General features: G+C 39.5%; 1 protein-coding gene across 5 annotated transcripts in view; it reads left to right on the forward strand.

Moving 5' to 3' along the window:
* The window catches only part of Kantr (KANTR integral membrane protein), a 31311-nt gene extending 8488 nt beyond the window's left edge, over positions 1 to 22823 (forward strand). For all 5 annotated transcript variants that reach the window (XM_085837952.1, XM_085837950.1, XM_085837951.1 and 2 more), the window contains one exon: positions 20546 to 22823. In XM_085837952.1, the coding sequence (XP_085694078.1) occupies positions 21307 to 21537 (231 nt within the window). In that variant the 5' untranslated portion in view covers positions 20546 to 21306 and the 3' untranslated portion in view covers positions 21538 to 22823. The remainder of the gene's footprint in view (positions 1 to 20545) is intronic.
* The last annotated feature ends 223 nt before the right edge of the window (positions 22824 to 23046 follow it).

A 23046-nucleotide genomic window follows, 5' to 3' on the forward strand; every position in this document is an offset into this window, starting at 1 on the left:
CAAAAAATGTTTTCCAAGTTCATCCATGTTGTTATATATGTTACTTATTTTTATTACAAAATAATATTCTATTGTACGGATATTCTGTGTTTTGTTTATCCATTGGTCAGTTGATAAGCATTTCAGTTTTTATATTTTTGCAGATTTTCTTGAATGTCTGTGTGAAAGTGTTTATGTGAATGTTTTCTTCTCTCCTTAATAGAATCACTGTGTCTTATGACATCTATATTTAACTTTTCTGAGGAAAAATTGTTTGTACAGGTGCCGCTACCATTTTGTATTCACTAACAATGTAAGCATGTGCCAGTTTCTCCACATCCTCACCAGCACATTTTTTTGCCTTTTTGTTTTTGTTCTGCCTTTGAATATAGATATTCTAGTAAGTATAAAATAGTATCTCATGATGGTTTTGATTTTCTTTTTTTTTTTTTTTTTGGTTTTTCGAGACAGGGTTTCTCTGTGTAGCCTTGGATGTCCTGGAACTCACTTTGTAGACCAGGCTGGCCTCGAACTCAGAAATCCGCCTGCCTCTGCCTCCTGAGTGCTGGGATTAAAGGCATGCGCCACCACGCCCGGCGATTTTCATTTAATAATAATGCTCTGAAATCCCCTTTTCTGCATTTATTCTCTTTGTGTATAATCATTAAAAAAAATCTATTTAAACACTTAGTCATTTTTAATTGGATTATTTATTATCCTTATAGTCTTGAGGTATGAGAGGTTTTGGTTTTTGTTATTGCTTTGATATCTGAATAGAAGACCCTTGTCAAAAATAGTAATTGCAAATACTTTGTCCTGATCTCTGGGTTGTCCTTTTGTTTTCTTCACTGTGTCTTTTTTTCCCCTAAGACAAGGTCTCTCTGTGTCTCCCTGGCTGTCCTGGAATTTGTTGTATATACCACGCTGGGCTTGAATTCAGACATCTGACTGCCTCTCTGCCGCTTTGATACACAGAAATTTTATATTTTGATGAAGTCCAATTAATATCTTTTTCCATTTGTCACTTGGGCTTTTGGTGTGGTCCAAGAACTCATTGTCTAACTCAGTATCACAAAGATGGAGTTATGTGCTTTCTTCTAGGAACGTTATAGCTTTAGGTTTTCATATTTAGATTGATGAGCCATTTGACTTAATTTTTCTGTTTGGTGTGAAGTAGGGCTCTGTCTTAATCTATTTTGTGTTGCTACAACAGAATGCCTGAAACTGGGTAATTTATAAAGAAAAGAAACTTGTTCACTGTTCTTGAGGCCAAGAAGTCCAAGACCAAGGGTGAGCACCTTCTTGCTGTCAGAACAGACACTGTGTGATGGAAACAGGTCTCTTTCTCTTCTTAGAAAGTCACACATCACTATATCATCCTTAGTTAGGTAACCCAATCACAAAAGAAGTCACTAGATATGCACTCACTGATAAGTGGATATTAGCCCAGAAACATAGAACACCCAAGATACAATTTGCAAAACACAAGAAAATCAAGAAGAGGGAAGACCAATGAGTGGATACTTCATGCCTCCTTAGAATAGGGAACAAAATACCCATGAAAGGAGTTACAGAGACAAAGTTTGGAGCTAAGACGAAAGGATGGACTATCCAGAGACTACCCCACCCGGGGGTCCATCCCATAATCAGCCACCAAACCCAGACACTATTGCATATGCCAGCAAGATTTTGATGAAGGGACCCTGATATAGCTGTTTCATATGAGGCTATGCCAGTGCCTGGCAAATACAAAAGTGGATACTCACAGTCATCTATAAGATGGAACACAGGGCCCCCAATGGGGTAGCTAGAGAAAGCACCCAAGGAGCTGAAGGGGTCTGCAACCCTATAGGTAGAACAACAATATGAACTAACCAGTACCCCCAGAGCTCGTGTCTCTAGCTGCATATGTAGCAGAAGATGGCCTAGTCGGCCATCATTGGTAAGAGAGGCCCCTTGGTATTGGAAACTTTATATGCCCCAGTACAGGGGAATGCCAGGGCCAAGAAGTGGGAGTGGGTGGGTAGAGGAGCAGGGTGCGGGAGGGTATAGGGAACTTTCAGGATAGCATTTGAAATTTGAAATGTATATAAAGAAAATATCTAATAAAAAAAAAGTCACACATCTGCTCATGGGGACCCACTATCAAGCCTCACAACATTCTGATTACCTTACAGTGGCCTCACTTCCAAACACTATCAGTATGGAGGATTAATTTTCCAACACATGAACTTCCGGAGGACACATTCAAACAATAGTGGGTACATATTCTTTCCTATAATAGAGATATCTAATTGTCTTGGCACCTTTTGTTGAAAAGGAAATTATTTTCCCACTACATTGTCTTGACAACTATGTCTAAGTCAATGGACTATATTTTGTAAATATAAAGGTTAATGTCTGGACTCTAAATTTCATTTATCTGTATGCGTTATCACTCACTACACAAGGTATTGTCTTTATTACTTGCTATATTTGAGTAGCATGTTTGAAATTAAAAAAAAATATGAGTACTCCAATTTTGTACTTTTAAAAGCTTAGTTTGGCTATTGAAGGCCCTTACTTTACCATATGACTTTCTCTATCAGCTTATCAGTTTCTTTTTAATTTTGATTATTTTAGCACATTATATGTCTAGCTAGCAGTTTATCTAGTGTTCTAGATTTTCCAGGAGTGGTTGAAATTTAATTGTGGGTTGAGAGTATTTAATCTCTTATTTGTTTTTAAGACAAGGTCTGTCTGTGTATCTCTTACTGAGCTAGAACTTTCTATATAGATGAGGATGCTCTTGAACTTACACAGATCCTTCTATTGCTGCCCCCAAAACGCTGTGATTATAGATAGGCATGTACCACTATGCCTGGCTGGAATATATTTTCAAAATATTCCCTAATAAGAGGCAGGAGGATTTCTGTGACTTTGAGGTCAGTTTGGTCTACATAGTGAGTTCTAGGACAACCAGAGATACATGATGAGTCCCTGTCTCAAAAATAAAAAGTATTCTCTAATGATCCTCTAGATTGTATTAAAATTAATTGTAATATTCCTTTTTCCATCTCTGATCTTAATTAACTCTCATATTTCTTGTCTTTAGTTAGGCTAGGGGTTCACTGCTCTTGTTTTTTCTTTTCCTTATGTTTTTTTTTTTTAAGATTTATTTATTTTATGTATATGACTACACTGTCTTCAGACACACACTAGAAGAGGGCATCAGATTCCATTGCAGATGGTGTGAGCCACCATGTAGTTACTAGGAACTGAACTCAGGACCTCTGGAAGAGCAGTCAGTGCTCTTAAACCACTGAGCCATCTTCTCTAGCCCCCTTCTATTGTTCTTTTAGTCTCCATTTCACTAATTTCTGCCATAACCTTTTATAAAATCTCTGTCTCTGTATGCATGTTTGTGTATGCACATGAGAGTGCGTGTGCACACACACACACACACACATGCCTGCACTCTCAACCCTAACTACTGTTGTCTGTGGAACCCACAGGTGTCAGGTCTCCCTGGAGTTGCAGATGGTTATGAGCCATCCTGCATTTCTCTGTGTAATAGTCCTGTCTGGGACTCTCTTTGTAGACCAGGCTGACCTGGAACTTATAGAAATCCACTTGCCTCTGCCTCACGAGTGCTGGAATTAAAGACATGCACCACTACTGCCCAGCCAATTTCTCTTTTGTGTTAAATATATCCTATCTACTTCTATTTCTTTGTAACTATGTTTTAAGTTAAAATTTCAGAGATTACTCTAGGTGTTAACAATTAAAATTACAACTTGAAATGATATACTTTGGGTGTGTATCAAAAGCTTGCTGTGGTACTGAGGCAGGAAGTCAGCAAGAGCCTGTAGTACATAGCAAAATGCTGTCAAAGAAGGGAGTGAGGGAAAAGGGGGACTTTCTCCAGAATAAGAAAAATCATTAAGAGCTGGGCGGTGGTGGTGCACGCCTTCAATCCCAGCACTTGGGAGGCAGAGGCGGGCGGATTTCTGAGTTCGAGGCCAGCCTGGTCTACAAAGTGAGTTCCAGGACAGCCAGGGATGTACAGGGAAACCCTGTCTTGAAAAACCAAAAAATAAAAAGAAAAAAGAAAAACAGTTTGCTTCATAAAATTCGTGTAATCTTCAAGCTATTCATATGAAACAAACGCAAATACGTTTTTATGTCTTCCAGGTTTGCTTTGAGCGTCTCGTCATTAAACCATTGATCATTGAGACTTCTTTCAAGTATGAGGTTTCTAACATTAATATTTTCAAGACTAGGGATGCAGTTCAGTGGTAAAGTGATAGAGCACCTGCCGGGCAGTCATAAGGTCCAGGTTCTTTCCAGAGCACTGCAAAAAGGTCCACATAGAGAGCTTTGAAATTATCTTCTACCAAAAAAAAAAAAAAAGAGGCCCAGCAAGATAGCTAAGTGGGTAAAGCAATTGTAGCAGATGACTGAGTTTGTTTGCTTCCTAGAACCTACAAAAAGGTGGAAGGAGAAAGCAACTCTAGAAAGCTGTCCTCTGATCTCCATGTGCACACCATGATGTGTGTACGGGCCCACACACAGACAATAATAACTTAAACATTACCTTCTACATACTTCACCTCTACCCTCCCGCTGCCTCTCCACCAGCACATCTGTTGCTGAAGTAAACAATGATATGGTTTACTATCTAATGGGGGGAAAAAGCAAACCCTTAGATTTCTAAAATGTCAACTTTCAGCCAATACAAATGAAAGTATTTAAGTAACCAAAACTTAACAGTTAATAGTGGGGAAAATATAAACTATGAAGATTATTTTGCTAAAACTTCATACCTTTTTTTTTCCTTTTCTTTTTTTCTTTTTTATTAGATATTTTCTTCATTTACATTTCAAATGCTATCCCCAAAGCCCCCTATACCCTCACCCCCGCCCTGCTCCCCAACCTACCCACTCCTGCTTCCTGGCCCTGGATTCCCCTGTACTGGGGCATATGATCAGGGTCTGCAACCCTAAAGGAGGAACAACAATATGAACTAACCAATACCCCCCAGAGCTTGTGTCTCTAGTTGCATATGTAGCAGAGGATGGCCTAGTCGGCCATCAATGGGAGGATAGACCCTTGGTCTTGCGAAGATCATACCTTTCAAGTAACAAGTATTCTCAAGGGGCTAGAGAGATGGCTCAGCAGTTAAGAGCACTGACTGCTCTTCCAGAGGTCCTGAGTTCAATCCCCAGCAACCACATGGTAGCTCACAACCATCTGTAGTGGGATCCAATGCTCTCTTCTGGTGTGTCTGAAGACAGTGACAGTGTACTCACATACATGGATTAAATAAATCTTTAAAACAAAAAAAGTATTCTCAGCCGGGCGTGGTGGCGAACGCCTTTAATCTCAGCACTTGGGAGGCAGAGGCAGGCGGATTTCTGAGTTCGAGGCCAGCCTGGTCTACAAAGTGAGTTCCAGGACAGCCAGGGCTATACAGAGAAACCCTGCCTCGAAAAACCAAAAAAAAAAAAAGTATTCTCAAGATTAGCACTGAATTCTGTTTAACTCATTGTGCATACACAACTCTAAACCATACACCCTCATTAAATATTACTTTCTGCTTCATGGTTTCATTTATTATTAAAGAATTTCCTTAAGGGGAAACAAATATTTTGTGTTATTTGAGAAACTGGTGGGGGCCTTTAATCCCTTAGAGAAGAAGAAAGACATACTATGCAAACCAAAATCTATGAAATCAAGAAATGGATTTTACCTTTTAAAGAAAGGAAGCAGAGCATCTAATTGGCGAAGGGACTCTCATAGAAATTAAGGCAAGCACAAATACAGAGGCTGTACCATGGCTTTGACACAAGGAAAATAAATAAAATAAAACTTAACGAGGCTTCTTGTCAGTGATATGTCAGTGTACAAAATAGCAGCATGGGATGTAGAGTTTCCTTCATAAGTTTATAATGATTATCAAGCTTTTAAACATATTTATTTAATTTCATGAGTATGGATTGGTGCCTGAGTGTATGTGTGTGCACCACATTTGTGCAAGAGCCCCCGGGGACCGAAAGCATTAGCTCTCCTGGAGCTGGAGTTACACACAGTTGTGAACCACAGTATGGATGCTAGAAACTAAACTGATTCTCTGGAAGAACAGTGAACCTTAACCACTGAGCCATCTCTCCAGCCCTCCAGACAGCCTTTTTGCATTTACCTTTGAGATGTACCTTCTCTGTTTAGTAACATCTGCTATACAAGTATGTGTCTGCTTTTGACCCATACTGACCTATGTTTTATTTCTATTACAATATACTTAATCATTTTCTAATGGTATATGGTACAATTCTAATCAACAATACATACAAAGAATATTGAATCTCTTTTCTTCATCTTTTTTTTAATTAGGTATTTTCTTATTTTACATTTCTTTTTTTTTTTTAAAGATTTATTTATTTATTATATGTAAGTACACTGTAGCTGTCTTCAGACATTCCAGAAGAGGGCGCCAGATCTCGTTGCAGATGGTTGTGAGCCACCATGTGGTTGCTGGGATTTGAACTCTGGACCTTCGGAAGAGCAGTCGGGTGCTCTTACCCACTGAGCCATCTCACCAGCCCTATTTTACATTTCAAATGCTATCCCAAAAGTCCCTCATACCCCCCACCCACTCCCCTACCCACCCACGCCCACTTTTTGGCCCTGGCGTTCCCCTGTACTGGGGCATATAAAGTTTGCAAGACCATTGGGCCTCTCTTCCCAATGATGGCCGACTAGGCCATCTTCTCCTATATATGCAGCTAGAGACACGAGCTCTGGGGTACTAGTTAGTTCATAATGTTGTTCCACCTATAGGGTTGCAGACCCCTTTAGCTCCTTGGGTACTTTCTCTAGCTCCTCCATTGGGGGCCGTGTGATCCATCCAATAGCTGACTGTGAGCATCCACTTCTGTGTTTGCTAGGCCCCTGCATAGTCTCACAAGAGACAGCTATATCAGGGTCCTTTCAGCAAAATCTTGCTGGTGTATGCAATGGTGTCAGCTTTGGAGGCTGATTATGGGATGGATCCCCGGGTGTGGCAGTCTCTAGATGGTCCACCCTTTTGTCTGAGCTCCAAACTTTGTCTCTGTAACTCCTTCCATGGGTGTTTTGTTCCCAATTCTAAGAAGGGGTAAAGTGACCACACTTTGGTCTTCGTTCTTCTTGAGTTTCATGTGTTTTGCAACTTGTATCTTGGGTATTCCAAGTTTCTGGGCTAATATCCACTTACCAGTGAGTACATATCATGTGAGTTCTTTTGTGATTGTGTTACCTCACTCAGGATGATGCCCTCCAGGTCCATCCATTTGCCTAGGAATTTCATAAATTCATTCCTTTTAATAGCTGAGTAGTACTCCATTGTGTAAATGTACCACATTTTCTGTATCCATTCCTCTGCTGAGGGACATCTGGGTTCTTTCCAGCTTCTGGCTATTATAAATAAGACTGCTATGAACATAGTGGAGCATGTGTCCTTCTTACCGGTTGGGACATCTTCTGGATATATGCCCAGGAGAGGTATTGCTGGATCTTCCAGTAGTACTATGTCCAATTTTCTGAGGAACCGCCAGACTGATTTCCAGAGTGGTTGTACCAGCTTGAAATCCCACCAACAATACAGGAGTGTTCCTCTCTCTCCACATCCTCGCCAGCCTCTGCTGTCATCTGAATTTTTGATCTTAGCCATTCTGACTGGTGTGAGGTGGAATCTCAGGGTTGTTTTGATTTGCATTTCCCTGATGATTAAGGATGCTGAACATTTTTTCAGGTGCTTCTCAGCCATTCGGTATTCCTCAGGTGAGAATTCTTTGTTTAGCTCTTTATCCCTTTTTTTTTTTTTTTTTTTTTTTTTTTTTGGTTTTTCGAGACAGGGTTTCTCTGCGTAGCCCTGGCTGTCCTAAAACTCACTTTGTAGACCAGGCTGGCCTCGAACTCAGAAATCCGCCTGCCTCTGCCTCCCAAGTGCTGGGATTAAAAGTGTGCCCCACCACCACCCGGCTCTACCCCAATTTTTAATGGGGTTATTTGATTTTCTGGAGTCCACCTTCTTGAGTTCTTTATATATATTGGATATTAGTCCCCTATCAGATTTAGGATTGGTAAAGATCCTTTCCCAATCTGTTGGTGGCCGTTTTGTCTTACTGACAGTATCTTTTGCCTTACAGAAGCTTTGCAATTTTATGAGTTCCCATTGGTCGATTCTCCATCTTACAGCACAAGCCATTGCTGTTCTATTCAGGAATTTTTCCCCTGTGCCCATATCTTCGAGGCTTTTCCCCACTTTCTCCTCTATAAGTTTCAGTGTCTCTGGTTTTATGTGGAGTTCCTTGATCCACTTAGATTTGACCTTAGTACAAGGAGATAAGAATGGATCAATTCGCATTCTTCTACATGATAACTGCCAGTTGTGCCAACACCATTTGTTGAAAATGCTGTCATTTTTCAACTGGATGGTTTTAGCTCCCTTGTCAAAGATCAAGTGACCATAGGTGTGTGGGTTCATTTCTGGGTCTTTAATTCTATTCCATTGTTCTACTTGTCTGTCGCTATACCAGTACTATGCAGTTTTTATCACAATTGCTCTGTAGTACAGCTTGAGGTCAGGCATGGTGATTCCCCCAGAGGTTCTTTTATCATTGAGAAGAGTTTTTGCTATCCTAGGTTTTTTGTTATTCCAGATGAATTTGCAAATTGCCCTTTCTAATTCATTGAAGAATTGAGTTGGAATTTTGATGGGGATTGCATTGAATCTGTAGATTGCTTTTGGCAAGATAGCCATTTTTACTATATTGATCCTGCCAATCCATGAGCATGGGAGATCTTTCCATCTTCTGAGATCTTCTTTGACTTCTTTCTTCAGAGACTTGAAGTTCTTATCATACAGATCTTTCACTTAGTTAGAGTCACACCAAGGTATTTTATATAATTTGTGACTATTGTGAAGGGTGTTTTTTCCCTAATTTCTTTCTCAGGCTGTTTATCCTTTGTGTAGAGAAAGGCCATTGACTTGTTTGAGTTAATTTTATATCCTGCTACTTAACTGAAACTGTTTATCAGGTTTAGGAATTCTCTGGTGGAATTTTTAGGGTCACTTATATATACTATCATATCATCTGCAAAAAGTGATATTTTGACTTCTTCCTTTCCAATTTGTATCCCCTTGATCTCCTTTTGTTGTCGAATTGCTCTGGCTAGGACTTCAAATACTATGTTGAATAGGTATGGAGAAAGTGGACAGCCTTGTCTAGTCCCTGATTTTAGAGGGATTGCTTCAAGCTTCTCACCATTTACTTTGATGTTGGCTACTGGTTTGCTGTAGATTGCTTTTATCATGTTTAGGTATGGGCCTTGAATTCCTGATCTCTCCAAGACTTTTATCATGAAGGGATGTTGAATTTTGTCAAATGCTTTCTCAGCATCTAACAAGATGACCATGTGGTTTTTGTCTTTGAGTTTGTTTATATACTGGATTACGTTGATGGATTTACGTATATTGAACCATCCCTGCATCCTTGGAATGAAACCTACTTGGTCAGGATGGATGATTGTTTTGATGTGCTCTTGGATTCGGTTAGCGAGAACTTTATTGAGTATTTTTGCATCAATATTCATAAGGGAAATTGGTCTGAAGTTCTGTACCTTTGGAATAGTGAATCTTAAATGAATACTTTTAGTACTTGTATCATGATGGGTTTAATAGTTTAAGCATACTAGGATAGCTATATTACACTGTTTAATTCAGAGCTGTAGAACGTTTGACCTTTAAAATACAAGGAAGATCCATAACTGCCATTATGAATAATGAAATACTAGAAACGGTGAATATTTAAGTGAGGTAATTGTTCATTGGTGGCCATTAATAATTTTCCCCTTAGAAATATGAAAATAATTATTATCTTTGACTTTAAAATGTAGATGTAGTCATTTTTAACTTCTATAATAACTCCTAGAATTACTGAAATAATTGACTAAAGAAAAGGTTTCTTTTCTTTTTTAATTTCTTTTATAGGGTTTCTATACAGTTCTGGCTTTCCTTGGCCTCAAACTCAGTGCTCTTAATCAATGATTTCAAACGTTTGTTTTTTGTTTGTTTGTTTGTTTGTTTGTTTGTTTGTTTGTTTGTTTTTGAGACAGGGTTTCTCTGTGTAGCCCTGGCTGTCTTAGAACTCACTTCCAAGTGCTGGGATTTAAGGCATACACCACCACTGCCGGATGATCTCGAACTTTTGAGTGCTGGGATTAAAGGCAATACTACACCTTGCTCAGGACTATTTTATGGTCAATGATGGCTGTCTGTACTGAAGATCTCCCCACAGAAAACCCCTTTGAAGATGTACATGATGTGAATTTCCACAAACTTATTTGTTCTTGTACTATGGTTTCTGTCCTATGCTCACCAACATTGTAAATATCACTACTTCTGACACTGGCCAAGACACTTAATAGAATTAGCTGGGAATAGAATTAGTAGGGATACCTGGCTGTTTGGAGCCATAGCCAAGCCCTGCACCACTTCTGCAAGTCTAAAGGGTATAGACTTTGGCCTGCTCTAAGGGAGATGCTAAGGGAGTATACCCAGCCCTACCTTTCTGACCCCCACCACACACACACACAGAATAAGCTCTTCTGGATAGATGGACACACCACAAGTGAGGTGATATTGGCTGGGATATACCTGGACCCTCATTCTGCTAGAATAGCCTAGACTGGATCTTATGGAATGTAGAGATATAGGGGCCAGCCTATCACTAGGTAAGCCTAGAGCATGTGTCTTTAGTATCAGTTGGTAACTACAGCAAAGAGGGCTGACCGTGGGCTGAGACAGGTCAGAGAGTACAAAGGCTGACCTAGTGCTAGAGTGGACCTGAAGTTTGGGGCCCAGGGTCACTGGGGCATGTTTGGCTATGAACTAAATCTAAGCATGTGTGGTCTGATGTAGTACTTAGACAGGTTTGGTACTTTGGCCCCTGGAGCCTGTGGCTATTTAAGTCCTTCTGGTTTGGGCTTGGTTCTAAACCCATTAGGAGCCTGAAGCCTAAAGCCTTGAGGAATCTGGTGCCAGGATGGGCCTTGGGGCTGTCATTGGGTACTGACCTAGAGTCTAGGAGTGTAACTAGATGCCCAGAACTGGACTTTACTGGAATCAGTTCAGTTTTGGTATCCAAAACAAGAAGGCATTTTCTCAATTGAGATTCCCTCTTCTCAGATCTCTCTAGCTTATATCAATTTGACAGAAAACTAACTAGCATAATCATGGAGAGGAAGTCCTATCAGGAAGCGCTTGGATTTATTTAGTCCAGGACCTAACCCAGTACCATGGTTCCACCCACATTTAAGGTGAGTCTTCTCTGCTCTTAATCTGGAATCTAAATTCTAGATAATCCTGAGCAGATCTGCCCAGATTTGTCTGTTCAGTGACTCAAAATCCTGTCAGGTTGACAGGATTAATCTCATATTAATCATCACAACTCCATCCCTTGTCAACTTGGCACCCAAACACATCACTTTCAAACTATAATTTTCTACCGCTTGTCCCTAAAGTCTTGTGAATATCTCACAATGCAATGTTATGTATTTAATGTCCTTACAGTTTTTAACAGTTTCAACAGTGTTAGAATTTTCAAAGTCAAGCCAGGTGGTGGCAGCAGAGGCTGCTAGATCTCTGAGTTCCAGGACTTCCTGGTCTATAGAGTTCGTTCCAGTATAACCAGGATTATGCAGAGAGGCACTGTCTCAAAAAAGTTCAGTGTTCATATCTCATATCAGGTTCAAGGCAATCTCTTAGATGTGATGTGAGTTCCTATAAAGTAAAAGCCAAGTTACATATTTCTTGTACATAATGGCACAGAATAAACGTTCTTGTTCCAAAGAAAAGCATGGGGCATAGCAAGGAATAATTGGACCAAAGTAAAAAAAAGAGAAAAAAAGTATAGAAACACAAACTCCTGCAGTTTTATGCTAAGCAGCTGGAGGTCATGATAAAATTATCTGGGCCCAAAGGGCTTGAGTATCCCCACCCCTCCATCTCTGCTTCCAGCAGTTCATATAACCTCTTAGAGTGGCTCATCACTGCCTGCAGACCTCCCATGACTTTATCATCACAGCTTCACACAGTGGCTTCCTACTCCTTTCAGAGACTCCAGCCTTGTCATGCATTGTCTGGCCTCAGGCCACAGTGCAAGAGTTTGTGACCTTCAATCCTCTTTCATGCCTTCAAAACCAGCAGCAGGTGAACCACTCTGTCAAGTTCTACTAGCACAGAATGAGAACTGGTCCCACTTCTGTGTTATTTGTGACATTGCTTCAACAAAAGCAAACTATAGAAACTTTTTTGTGTGAAATATAGCATTTTTATTAATTTGTTTGGTATTTCACACACACATATATACAGGGGCTTTGGGGAGGTTGATTCTATGTGTTTGTTTGTTTGTTTGTTTGTTTGTTTGTTTGTTTTAAAAAAGATGTCATTATGGAGACTTGGTTGGCCCAGAACTCATACAGACCTACCTGCTGCTGCCTTGTGTATGCTGGGATTAAAAGGTATACTCGGGGCTAGAGAGATGGCTCAGTGGTTAAGAAGAGCACTGACTAGCTCTTCCAGAAGTCCTGTGTTCAATTCCCAGCAGCCACATGGTGGCTCAAAACCATCTGTAATGGGATCCAGTGTCCTTTTCTGGGGTGTCTGCAGGGTGCACCCACATACATGAGACAGAGACAGAGGAAGGAAAGAGGTATGCACAACCCCACATGTCCTACTTACAATGTATTTCAATCATTTCACACTCCACTCTTCCTAACTTTCACCATTGCCATCCACATCCAACTTCATGTCCTCTTTAATATCTCCCTGATTCTAATTTATGTTTCTCATATACTCATGGCCATCTGCCAGGATATGGTCAACCTACCAGAGGCCACACCAGAAAACTAATTCTTTTTCTTCCAGAAGCCATCAACTGTCAGTAGCTCCTCTATTAGATGTGGAGACTCTTGAGCCTTTCTCCTTCCATACTGGAATGTTGACTGGCTTGATCTTGTGAGTTTATAGTACATCAGTCCTGTGGTATCCAGAAGACATTGTTTAGCCTGATGCTCCCTGACCTCTGGTTCTTACAATCATTCTAACCCCTCTTCTTTGATAGTCAAAAAGGTTTCTTTAGACTCACAGTCAGAGGATACAGTCCTTTGTGATGGGAAGGTTGTGGCAAAAGCTTGAGGCAGTTTTCCACATTGTGTTCACAATCAGGAGCAGTGATGGATAAATGCCCTGAGCTTACTGTATCCTTTTGATTCAGTCTAGGAGCCCAGTGTATAGAAACGGCACCATCCAGTTTGGGTGGGTCTTTCCAGCCATTATCTAATCTATATAATCCCTCACAGACATCCCCAAAGGTTTGATCTCCAGTATTCTAGATCCTGTCAAGTTGACAGTATTAACCATCATATGAACCAATGAGTTTGTTGGAGCTACTTTAGAAGCATGGATGATTGAAAGTCAGCTGCATTGCTGAAATGCCCACCCCAGCATGGATGATAGCTCACAAAAGGTACATCCCTAGACTTCTTTGCCTGCCCTGTGTGAAGCTCCTATCAGGACTTTCTATTCCCCATTAATTTCTTACTGCTTTTATAAACTTGGGAAGAGATCTTGTAAATTTACTGAACTTGCTGGCCCTTGGAAATCTGGTTTGGTTTTTTTTTTTTTAAAGATGTATTTATTATATGTAATTACACTGTAGCTGTCTTCAGACACTCCAGAAGAGGGAGTCAGATCTTCTTACGGATGGTTGTGAGCCACCATGTGGTTGCTGGGATTTGAACTCAGAACCTTTAGAAGAACAGTCGGGTGCTCTTACCCACTGAGCCATCTCACCAGCCCCATGGAAATCTGTTTTGCTTCTTCAATTTCACATGCCCACCTTTCTCCCTTCCAGAGAATGTTTCTTTTTATTTATTTATTTATATACTGTGAATACACTGTAGCTGTCTTCAGACACACAAGAAGAGGGCATCAGATTCCATTACAGATGGTTGAGAGCCACCATGTGGTTGCTGGGAATTGAACTCAGGACCTCTAGAAGAGCAGTCAGTGCTCTTAACCGCTGAACCACCTCTCCAGCCCCCAGGAGAATGTTTCAATTCCGATGAAATAACTACAGAACACTATTGTGTATGGTTTTCTGCCATTTTATTTTTTCACTGATACTGTATCCCTGAGACTCTCATCTTTTGCTGCATGTGGTTGTAGATCACTATACTTCAAGTAATTGTAAAACAAATAATCCATGTTTCTGTTCGTGGACATTTGAGTCCTTTCCAGCTTTTTGCTCTTAAAAACAGCACTGCTTAAATGTTCTTCCGTGTGTCTCTGCTTTCCATACACAGCTCTTGTTCTAAGGTATATCCAATCTAAGGAGGGGATTGCTGGTTAATAGAGTATATAAAAGTCCCACCTGACAGAGTTCTGTCAAACTGTTTAAACTATGATACAACTTGTGCTCTTTTTAATGTATAAAAGATTCTATTGACCCACACCCTTATAAACCTGTCTCTTTTGTCAATATAGTATAAAGTGAAATTCTTTGGTTTTGGAGTCTCATTTTTTTCCACATGGATAACCTAATGCCACCTCGGTCATACATCAAATCTCCTGAATTAGTTACTTTTCTCATTGCTATACTCAAATATCTGACAATAAGCAATGTAAAGGATGAAAGGTTTGTTTTAGTTCACAGGTTCAGGGTGCAGTCCATCCAGGGGGCTGGAGACTGTCGGCTCAGATCTCAGTGGATCCAAAAACAGAAACAAAGGAATGTCAACATTCTGCTGGCTGCTTTTTTGCTTTTGCATTACTCTGGACCTTAGCCCACAGGCAGTGCCACTCACATTCAGGATGGGTCTTTCTTTCTCAGTTAAACATCTCTCTAGTTACCCTCACAACCACAGCCAAGAGATGTACCTCACTAATGTTCTAGACAAGGTATTAATTAATCTAGTAAAGTTAACAGTTAGTATTAGCCACAGTTTGTCTGATAAGTCTGATTATAGACTCTCTTTGCCGTTGCCTAACTTTTTGCCCCCAAATCACTATCACACTCCCTAAATTATTTCAGTTTCCTAGTAAATATTGGTATTTAACAAAGCAAAACATTTCCACCTTTTTGCCCATATATTCTGCTTACTTTATTTTTATTTGCGAGAAGGTCTCACTATGTAGCTCTGGGGGACCCAAAACTATTTAGACCAGGCTAGACTCAAACTCACAGAAATTCACCTGCCTCTTTCTCCCAATTGCTGGAATTAAAGGTGTGTACAACCATACCCAACCTTCTTTAGATTTTTTAAAATATATTTCAGAATCCACTTGTTATGTTTTATAATGTTTTGGGAATTGCAGTTACTATATAAACCAGTTTGAACATAATTGATGTTTATGAAATTTAGTCAGCTATAAACTTTGGCATATTCTTCTATTTTAAATAAACTATTTCATGTCTTTTTGTCTAAGTGTAATTTTTTAAAAATAATTTTGTTTAGCCTACAGCACCCAGTATTATTTCCCATTTCAAGTACTAACCAAGATCAACCCTGCTTAGCTTCTAAGATCAGACAAGATCAACCTGTTTGGGGCAATATGGCTATAGATGTTTTATGATTTTTTTATATAAAACCTTTTATATATTGTATTAGATATACCCCTTCATATTTTGTGAATTTGTGTGTTGTAATAAGTGAAAATTTTTTTCTCATGGTATTGGGTATTAAATTCAAAGCCTCATGCATGTTCTACCACCTAGATATTCCTCGAATCCAAGAGACACTTTCACTTAGTATATTTTTATCCATTTTCTACATATATAAAAATGAAATAGAATTTTTTTTTTTAGTTTTTCAAGACAGGGTCTTTCTGTGTAGCCCTGGCTGTCCTAGAACTCACTCTAGACCAGGCTGGCCTCGAACTCAGAAATCTGCCTGCCTCTGCCTCCTGAGTTCTGGGATTAAAGGTGTGCACCACCACGCCTGGTGAAATAGAATTTTGTCGATAATTTTGTTCGTATAATCATTCACTATATAAACCATTATTGCTGCTGCTGTTGATCTATAATCTAGGTCGACCTACAATTTGCTATATAACCAAAGCTGACCTCAAACTATGATCCTCTTGCCTCAACCCCCAAGTACTGGAATTTACAGCTATGCACCGCTGTGTCTACACTTTATAAGTTGTACAAAAAGTTAGTAAAGTTTAATAAGGAGTGAGTTCCTACAGGATCTTCCTGTGCCTCACTGTGGAACATTTTTTAAAAGTAAGAAAGCAACATCAATATATTCCTGTTAACTAGATACCCTACCAAGAATTTGTCAGTTTTCTTACTATTGTTCAGTTCAAAATACTACTTTGTATTTGGTTGTCATATCTTCATAGTGTTCTCTGGTCTAAGCCAATTCTTCTATTGGTCCCCTTTTTGCTCCCAGTGATTTTTATTTTTTGAAATTAAAATGTAATTAAATCATTCTCCCCTTCTCTTTCTCCTTCTAGCCCTTCCTGTGTTTCTTCTACCATTGCTTCTTCTCAAGTTATGGCCTCCTTTTCCTTGTTATTGTTACCTATATAGATTGTATATGCATACATATATGTATATGTACATGAATACAATTTGCTCAGTCTATTTAGTGTTATTTGTATGTGTATAATTTCAGGGCTGACTAATTGCTATTGGATAACCCATTGGGGGCTCATCCCTGGGGAAGACTATATTCTTCTGGTCTCAGCAGTTAGTCTTAGTTATTTAGGGTAGAGCCCTATATGATTTCCACCTTCTATGTTAACATGTCTATTGGTGTTGCACTTGTTCAGGTCTTGTTTAGGCAGCCATGTTAATGAGACTTCATAGGTGAAGCCTCAATCTGAGCTCTAGGAGACACAGTCTCACAGCAGATTTCCTGGTCCTTTGACTCTTAGAATCTTTCTGCCATGATGTTCTTTGAGCCCTAGGTGAATAAGTATTGTTGTAGGTGTATCTGTTGGGGCCAGGTACCCCATGATCAACTGTTCTTTGACCAGTTATAGTTTTCTGCAATGCTCTCTCCATGTGTCACAAGGGAAAGTTTCCCCCCTTTTTTTTTGGGGGGGGGGGTGTTCAAGACAGGGTTTCTCTGTATAGCCCTGGCTGTCCTGGAACTCACTTTGTAGACCAGGCTGGCCTCGAACTCAGAAATCCACCTGCCTCTGCTTCCTGAGTGCTGGGATTAAAGGCGTGCACCACCACGCCTGGCTGGGAATGTTTCCTTGATGCAGCATGAGAGCTACACTTACCTATGAGCATAAAAATAGGTATTTAGAATGCAGTTAGGAATTCTGCTGTTTTAGTAAACTGGAGGTAGATGGTGTTCCTGTGAAATCCATGTCCATGGCCTCACTGGCTCCAGGAAGGTTGGTAGGTTCCCAGTATCAGGAATGCTTTCCTTTCTGTTGTAGTGGGTCTTAAGTCCAATTAGACAGCTATTGGTTACCACCAACAAATGAATGCCGCAATTGCACTTTTAGAGCTATCTTGTTATGCTGTCGGTACTGTGGTTCATAGGCATCACAGCTGGGTAGGACTATTGATTGCTTTCTTCCCTTGGAAGCTTGCATAGCACCTTGCAGTCCTAAAGGAAGCTAGTCCTCAGGAAGGAGACTTTCGGGTCAGTTCCAACTCAGATCACACAGATCCTATGTCCAAAGCATTTTGTGTCTTCAACAATAGGGACTTAACTTCAGCCTCTGAGAAGCAACCAAGGGCAATGGCAACAGCCTACATTGTTAGGGGATTTCAGAAAACCTTGATCTTTTTTTTTTTTTATGCCATTAACGATTTTGAGTACTGTAGAATGCTCCTCAATTTGGAGTTGTGTCTTACGTAGGGTTTACTGCTATAAACAGACACCATGATCAAGGAAACTCTTAGACAACATTTAGCTGCGGGGCTGGCTTACAGCTTCAGAGATCCAGTCAATTATCATCAAGGTGGGATCATGGCAGCATCCAGGCAGGCATGGTACAATCAGAGCTCAGGCAGCTAGGATGAGGGTCTTAACACGCCCACAGTGACAAAACTACTCCAACAGGGCCACACCTTCTAATAATGCCACTCCCTGGGCCAAGCATATACAAACCATCATAAGTCGTCTGAAGTTTTTGTTGTAATTAGGCTGAGCTTCTTTTTAGAAAGAATGCAACAGAATTCAAATGTTCTTCTCATCACACATATCAAGGAGTACATGGTATCTACATGATATCACTGGTGATATGAACTATAATCTGTTGCTTACAGTAGTATTTACTGTGTTTCTGCATGGGAAAGTTGCTGGGTTTTTTTTCCCTTTTAATATTTTGTTCTTTGGAGGAATCTAATCCACTCTCACAGAGAGGAGGAACAATTAAGCTCCAGCCCCTAAAAGAGGGTGTATCTATGTATATGTTACTTGAAATTCTTCTGTAATGGTTTATGTCTTGTCTTTTATTATCCTTTCACTTGTTTGTATCCGTATGAGCTTATGTATATTTGTTTTAACAATTTGAGTTATGAATCCAGTACTCTGTTCTTTGGTTTGATGTTCAAATGGTTTCACCTTTGCCCACTGACAACTCAGAATGGCTCCTGTGTCCCCTTGGCATGTTCTCATTCTTGTTGGCCATTTACATTTATATGTATTTCTGTATGTCTGTGTGCGTATATATACCATAGGTGTAGAGGTGTCCATGGAGGCCATAATAGGATACTGGGTCCCTTAGAACTGGAATCACAGGCTGTTGTGAGCCACCTGATATGGGTGCTAGGATCTGGATTTGAGTCCTTTGTAAAAGCGGTAAGCACTCTTAACTGCTGAACTATCTCTTTAGCCCCTCATTCATAGTTTTTAAAGGACTTCCTTGCTGCCTTAGTGAGGGTTTCATTGCTTTGAAGAGACACCAAGACCACAGGAACTCTTATAAAGGAAAACATTTAATTGGAGATGGCTTACAGTTTTAGAGGTTTAGTCCATTACCCATCTTGGTGGGAAGCATGGCAGCAGGCAGGCAGACATGGTGCTGGAGGACCAAGAGTTCTACAGCTTGATCTAAAGGCAGCCAGGAGGAGACTGGACTCCTCACTGGACAGAGCCTGAACATAGGAGACCTCAAAGCCTGCCCCCACAATCCTTTTATCTCAAACTTAAGTTTGATAATTGGGGCTGATCAAGCACATGAATCCATGGGGGTCATACCTATTCCAACAACCACATCCCAAGGAAGTCCTTGAATCAGCCATTTCTCCAAAAAGACCTGCTTTCCTCTAAGATGTCTTCTCTTTTGTATTTTCTACACTGACAACCTTGTCAACTATAAGTCAAGTTTTCTTCCTTTTTACTTTTTGTGTCTTTAATATATTTTTCTTGTTTTAATGGGATGTCTAGCACATCTAGTATGATTTTGAATAGAAAGGCTACAGTGACATTCCTCAATTATGTGTTTTCAAGGAAACAACCTTATTTGTTATCTGCTTTCTACAGGTTTCTGCAAGTTAAGCAAATTTCAACCTATTTTTTTATACTAAGAGGTTTTTTTTTTTTTATTGTTTTAAATCATGAAAGGGTGTTTTTGTTTTTTTTTAAATCAAATTCCTTTTCCATTTCTTAGGATAATCATGTTTTGTCTCTAATAGCCTGATAATGAGTCCCAATTATATTTATAGACTTTTCTCACGCTAGAGGAATGTTGCAGGGTTTGTTTGTACTTTAAGACTTATCCATGGGTGCTGGAAAGATGGCTCAGTGGTTTCGAGCATAATTGCTCTTCCAGGGGACTCAGGTTCAATTCCTAGCACCCACATGGTGGCTCACAACCACCTGGAACTGCAGTTCCAGGGCACCCAAGCCCCTCTTCTGGCCTCTCTACAGAGAGCAGGCATGCACATGGTATGTAGACATGCAAAACACTTATGAATGTAAAATATAAATAAATAAACAAACAAATAAAATTAAAGATTTATGCATGTATGTTTGTGCAGTATGCCATGTAGTGGCAACAGAGGCCAAAGGAGGGTGCTGGACCCTCTGCTTTGGAGTTACAGATGGTTGATAGCTGTCATGTAGGTACTGCGAATGAAACCCAGGTCCACTGCAAGAGCAGCCAGTGTTCTGAACAGCTAAGCCATCTCTTCAGCTCCCCTTTTCAAATTTTTTAAATGTGAAATTTGAAATGTGCTTCCACAGCATATAGTCTATGTAGCATTTTATACTTGAAATGGATAAACACAAATTCTAGCCAAGACTTTGTAATAATGTGTTTATCAAATTATTAACAGTCACCACCAACAAAAAAAAAAAAAAACTTTTGTCATATGAATTGGTGATAAGATACTTAAAACCAGTTCTTAAAATCTTCAAAGATGTTTAACAGCTAAAATAATGCAAGTTTTTATTTTGTTTCACTGACAAATATATTGTTGGAATTTCTATGATAATATGAGTAGATTTCAAACCCATTATCTCTTTTCTACTACCTATTACAAAATAATGATGAAGCTCTTATTTGCAGAACATCCACCATTATTAGAACCATCACCCTGCAGCTAGCTTGGACATCATTAAAAGGGCTCATCAGAAGTATCTGATATTCATGAAGACAGAGTTTCAGGGTTTCTGCCTGGAGCTACACCCTCCAGGAGCCCCTGCTTGGCTTCCCCTGCACCCAGCCCCATCCCAACCAGTTACAACTTGGGCTGTGCATGGTGTTTCTTGGAAACTGGAACACAGACTCCTCCGACTGCTCTCCAGGCCCTTTGTCCTCAATGAGCAGAAGACCACAGAAGCTGGCTACTGAAGAGGCTGTCCAGATAGCAGAGCACCTCACTGGCCTTGCTTAGCACCTTTGCTAAAGAGCAAGCTCTGAGTGCTCACCACCTGCAGGGACTACAGCGAGATTTGTCAGGCCCGCACTTCACTAAGGGCCACTCTCTAGCGAGCCCTCTGGAGGAGGCTCTACTAAAACAAACGTGGTCATCATAGGGTTTGCACTGCCTCGAGTCCTATCTGAGCACCTGTAGGGCTGCAGACATCAGTAGCTCGTTACCTAGCTCTAATCCATATCCTAAGTAGAAAACTGTGTACTATTTTTTTCTCTCCTTCTGGTTGCGAAGAATTTTAATTATTGATTCAGTCCCATCAGTAGTTGTAGTACTATTAAGAATTTATTTTTCCTCGAGTAAATTTTGGATATAGTTTCTTAGGTATTGGACCATTTTGTCTGTGTTTTCAAATTCACCGACATCAAGTCTCTCCTTTATCTAATCTGTAGCTATGTCTCCTTTTTCACTGCTAATACTGGTTATTTGTGCCTTCTCCCTTTTCTTCTTGATCAATCTCAGCAGAGGTTTGTCTATTTTATTAGTCTTTACAAAGAACCAACTTCTGGCTCTGCTGCTCCTCTCGATTGTGTCTTTGTTCTCTATTTCTTTAATTTCAGCTCTGATCTTTTTTGACCTCCTTCCTTCCACATTTTTTGGATTCATTCTGTTGCTCTTCTTCTGATTTCTTCAATTGTATGTGGAGCTCATTCATTTTCAGGCTTGCCTTTTTTTCCCCCTTGTTTTGTTTTCCTGTTTGTTTCCTATAGCTCAGACTCACCTCAAGCTCACAATGATCTTTTCCCTAACCCTCCCAAGCACAGTGATTACAGGTGTGAGGCACTGAACCTAGCTTTTAGCCTCTCTTGTTTTCTAATTTATATATTTGAAAGCTATAAATTTCCCACTAATACTACTCTCAAACATGATCATATACGGTAATAATTTCATTGTTCAGTTCCAAGTGCTTCAGTATATCTATTATTATTACTTCTTTGACTCATGAATTATACAGAAGTATGTTTTTAAGTTCCCAAATGTTTGGGGGATTTTAAGTTTGTTCTTTTATTCAAATCTATCCTATTATGTTCAGATGATGTGGTCTTTGTAGTAACTCTGAAATTTATTGAGACTTGTTCTATTGCAATTGATAATTATTAATGTTTCCTATGTGCTCTGTAAGAATGTATGTCCTCTGATTATTGAATATAGAAATCTATGTGTGTCTATTAGCAACTACCTTATTCAAATTATATTTATCTAAACTGATTGCTTTTGTTATGATCTACCAAGAGTTTTTAATAGTTAACTCTGACAGTGGGGTTCTCTGTTTTCTTCTTATAGTTTCCTTTTTTAACATAAATTTTAACAACAATTAAGAATTGTTATATTTCTTGTAAAAGTGTAATATCCTTCTCTATTCCTGATGATAGAGGAATTATGCCAGGTTATCTTGTATTAATGTAACAGCACAAGCTTTTCTTCTTGTTAGGGTTTGGTGGTATATAATTTTCTATCTTTTTACTTTTAAGAATTTTTTACACCTTTGTGTTTTAATTATATTTCTTGAAAACAGCATATGGCGGGACTTTTTAAAAAAAAAAAACAAAAAAAACAAACTAATCTTGGGCTGGGCGTGGTGGTGCACGCTTATAATCCTAGCACTTGGGAGGCCGAGGCAGGTGGATCTCTGCATTTGAGGCCAGCCCAGTCAACATAGTGAGTTAGTTCCAGGCCAGCCAAAGCTATACAGTGAGACCCTGTCTCAGAAAAAAAAAAAAGTTTATCTAATGACCTCTGCCTTTAAAACTTAGCAAGTTTTGTTTACATTCCCTTCAGGGTGTTTGCAATTGTTTCTACCATTACTTTCTTATTTTGATTTTCTGCTACTTTTTGTATGCTTCCTTTTCTCCTTTTTCACCTGCTTTTTTGTTTTTGTTTTGTTTTTTAGTTTTAAGGGGTTTTTTTTTTCTATTTTTCTACTCTTTGGTTATCCTTGACATTCTACCATGAACTTACAAAGTTCAAACAATATTTTCAGTGTTTCTTGAAGAGTGCAGGAAGCTGAGAAACCTGATTTTAGTCATTCCTCTTCTAAGTACTGGATTTTGTTTTCAAGTATATGAATTTATTCCTTGTTTTTTGCTTGTTTGTTTTGTGATCTCAGAGTTATATATGATCGGTATTGTTTATA

Source organism: Mus caroli, unplaced genomic scaffold, assembly GCF_978045245.1.
Source record: "Mus caroli unplaced genomic scaffold, Mus_caroli_1 scaffold_5, whole genome shotgun sequence".
Classification (NCBI taxonomy): Eukaryota; Metazoa; Chordata; class Mammalia; order Rodentia; family Muridae; genus Mus; species Mus caroli.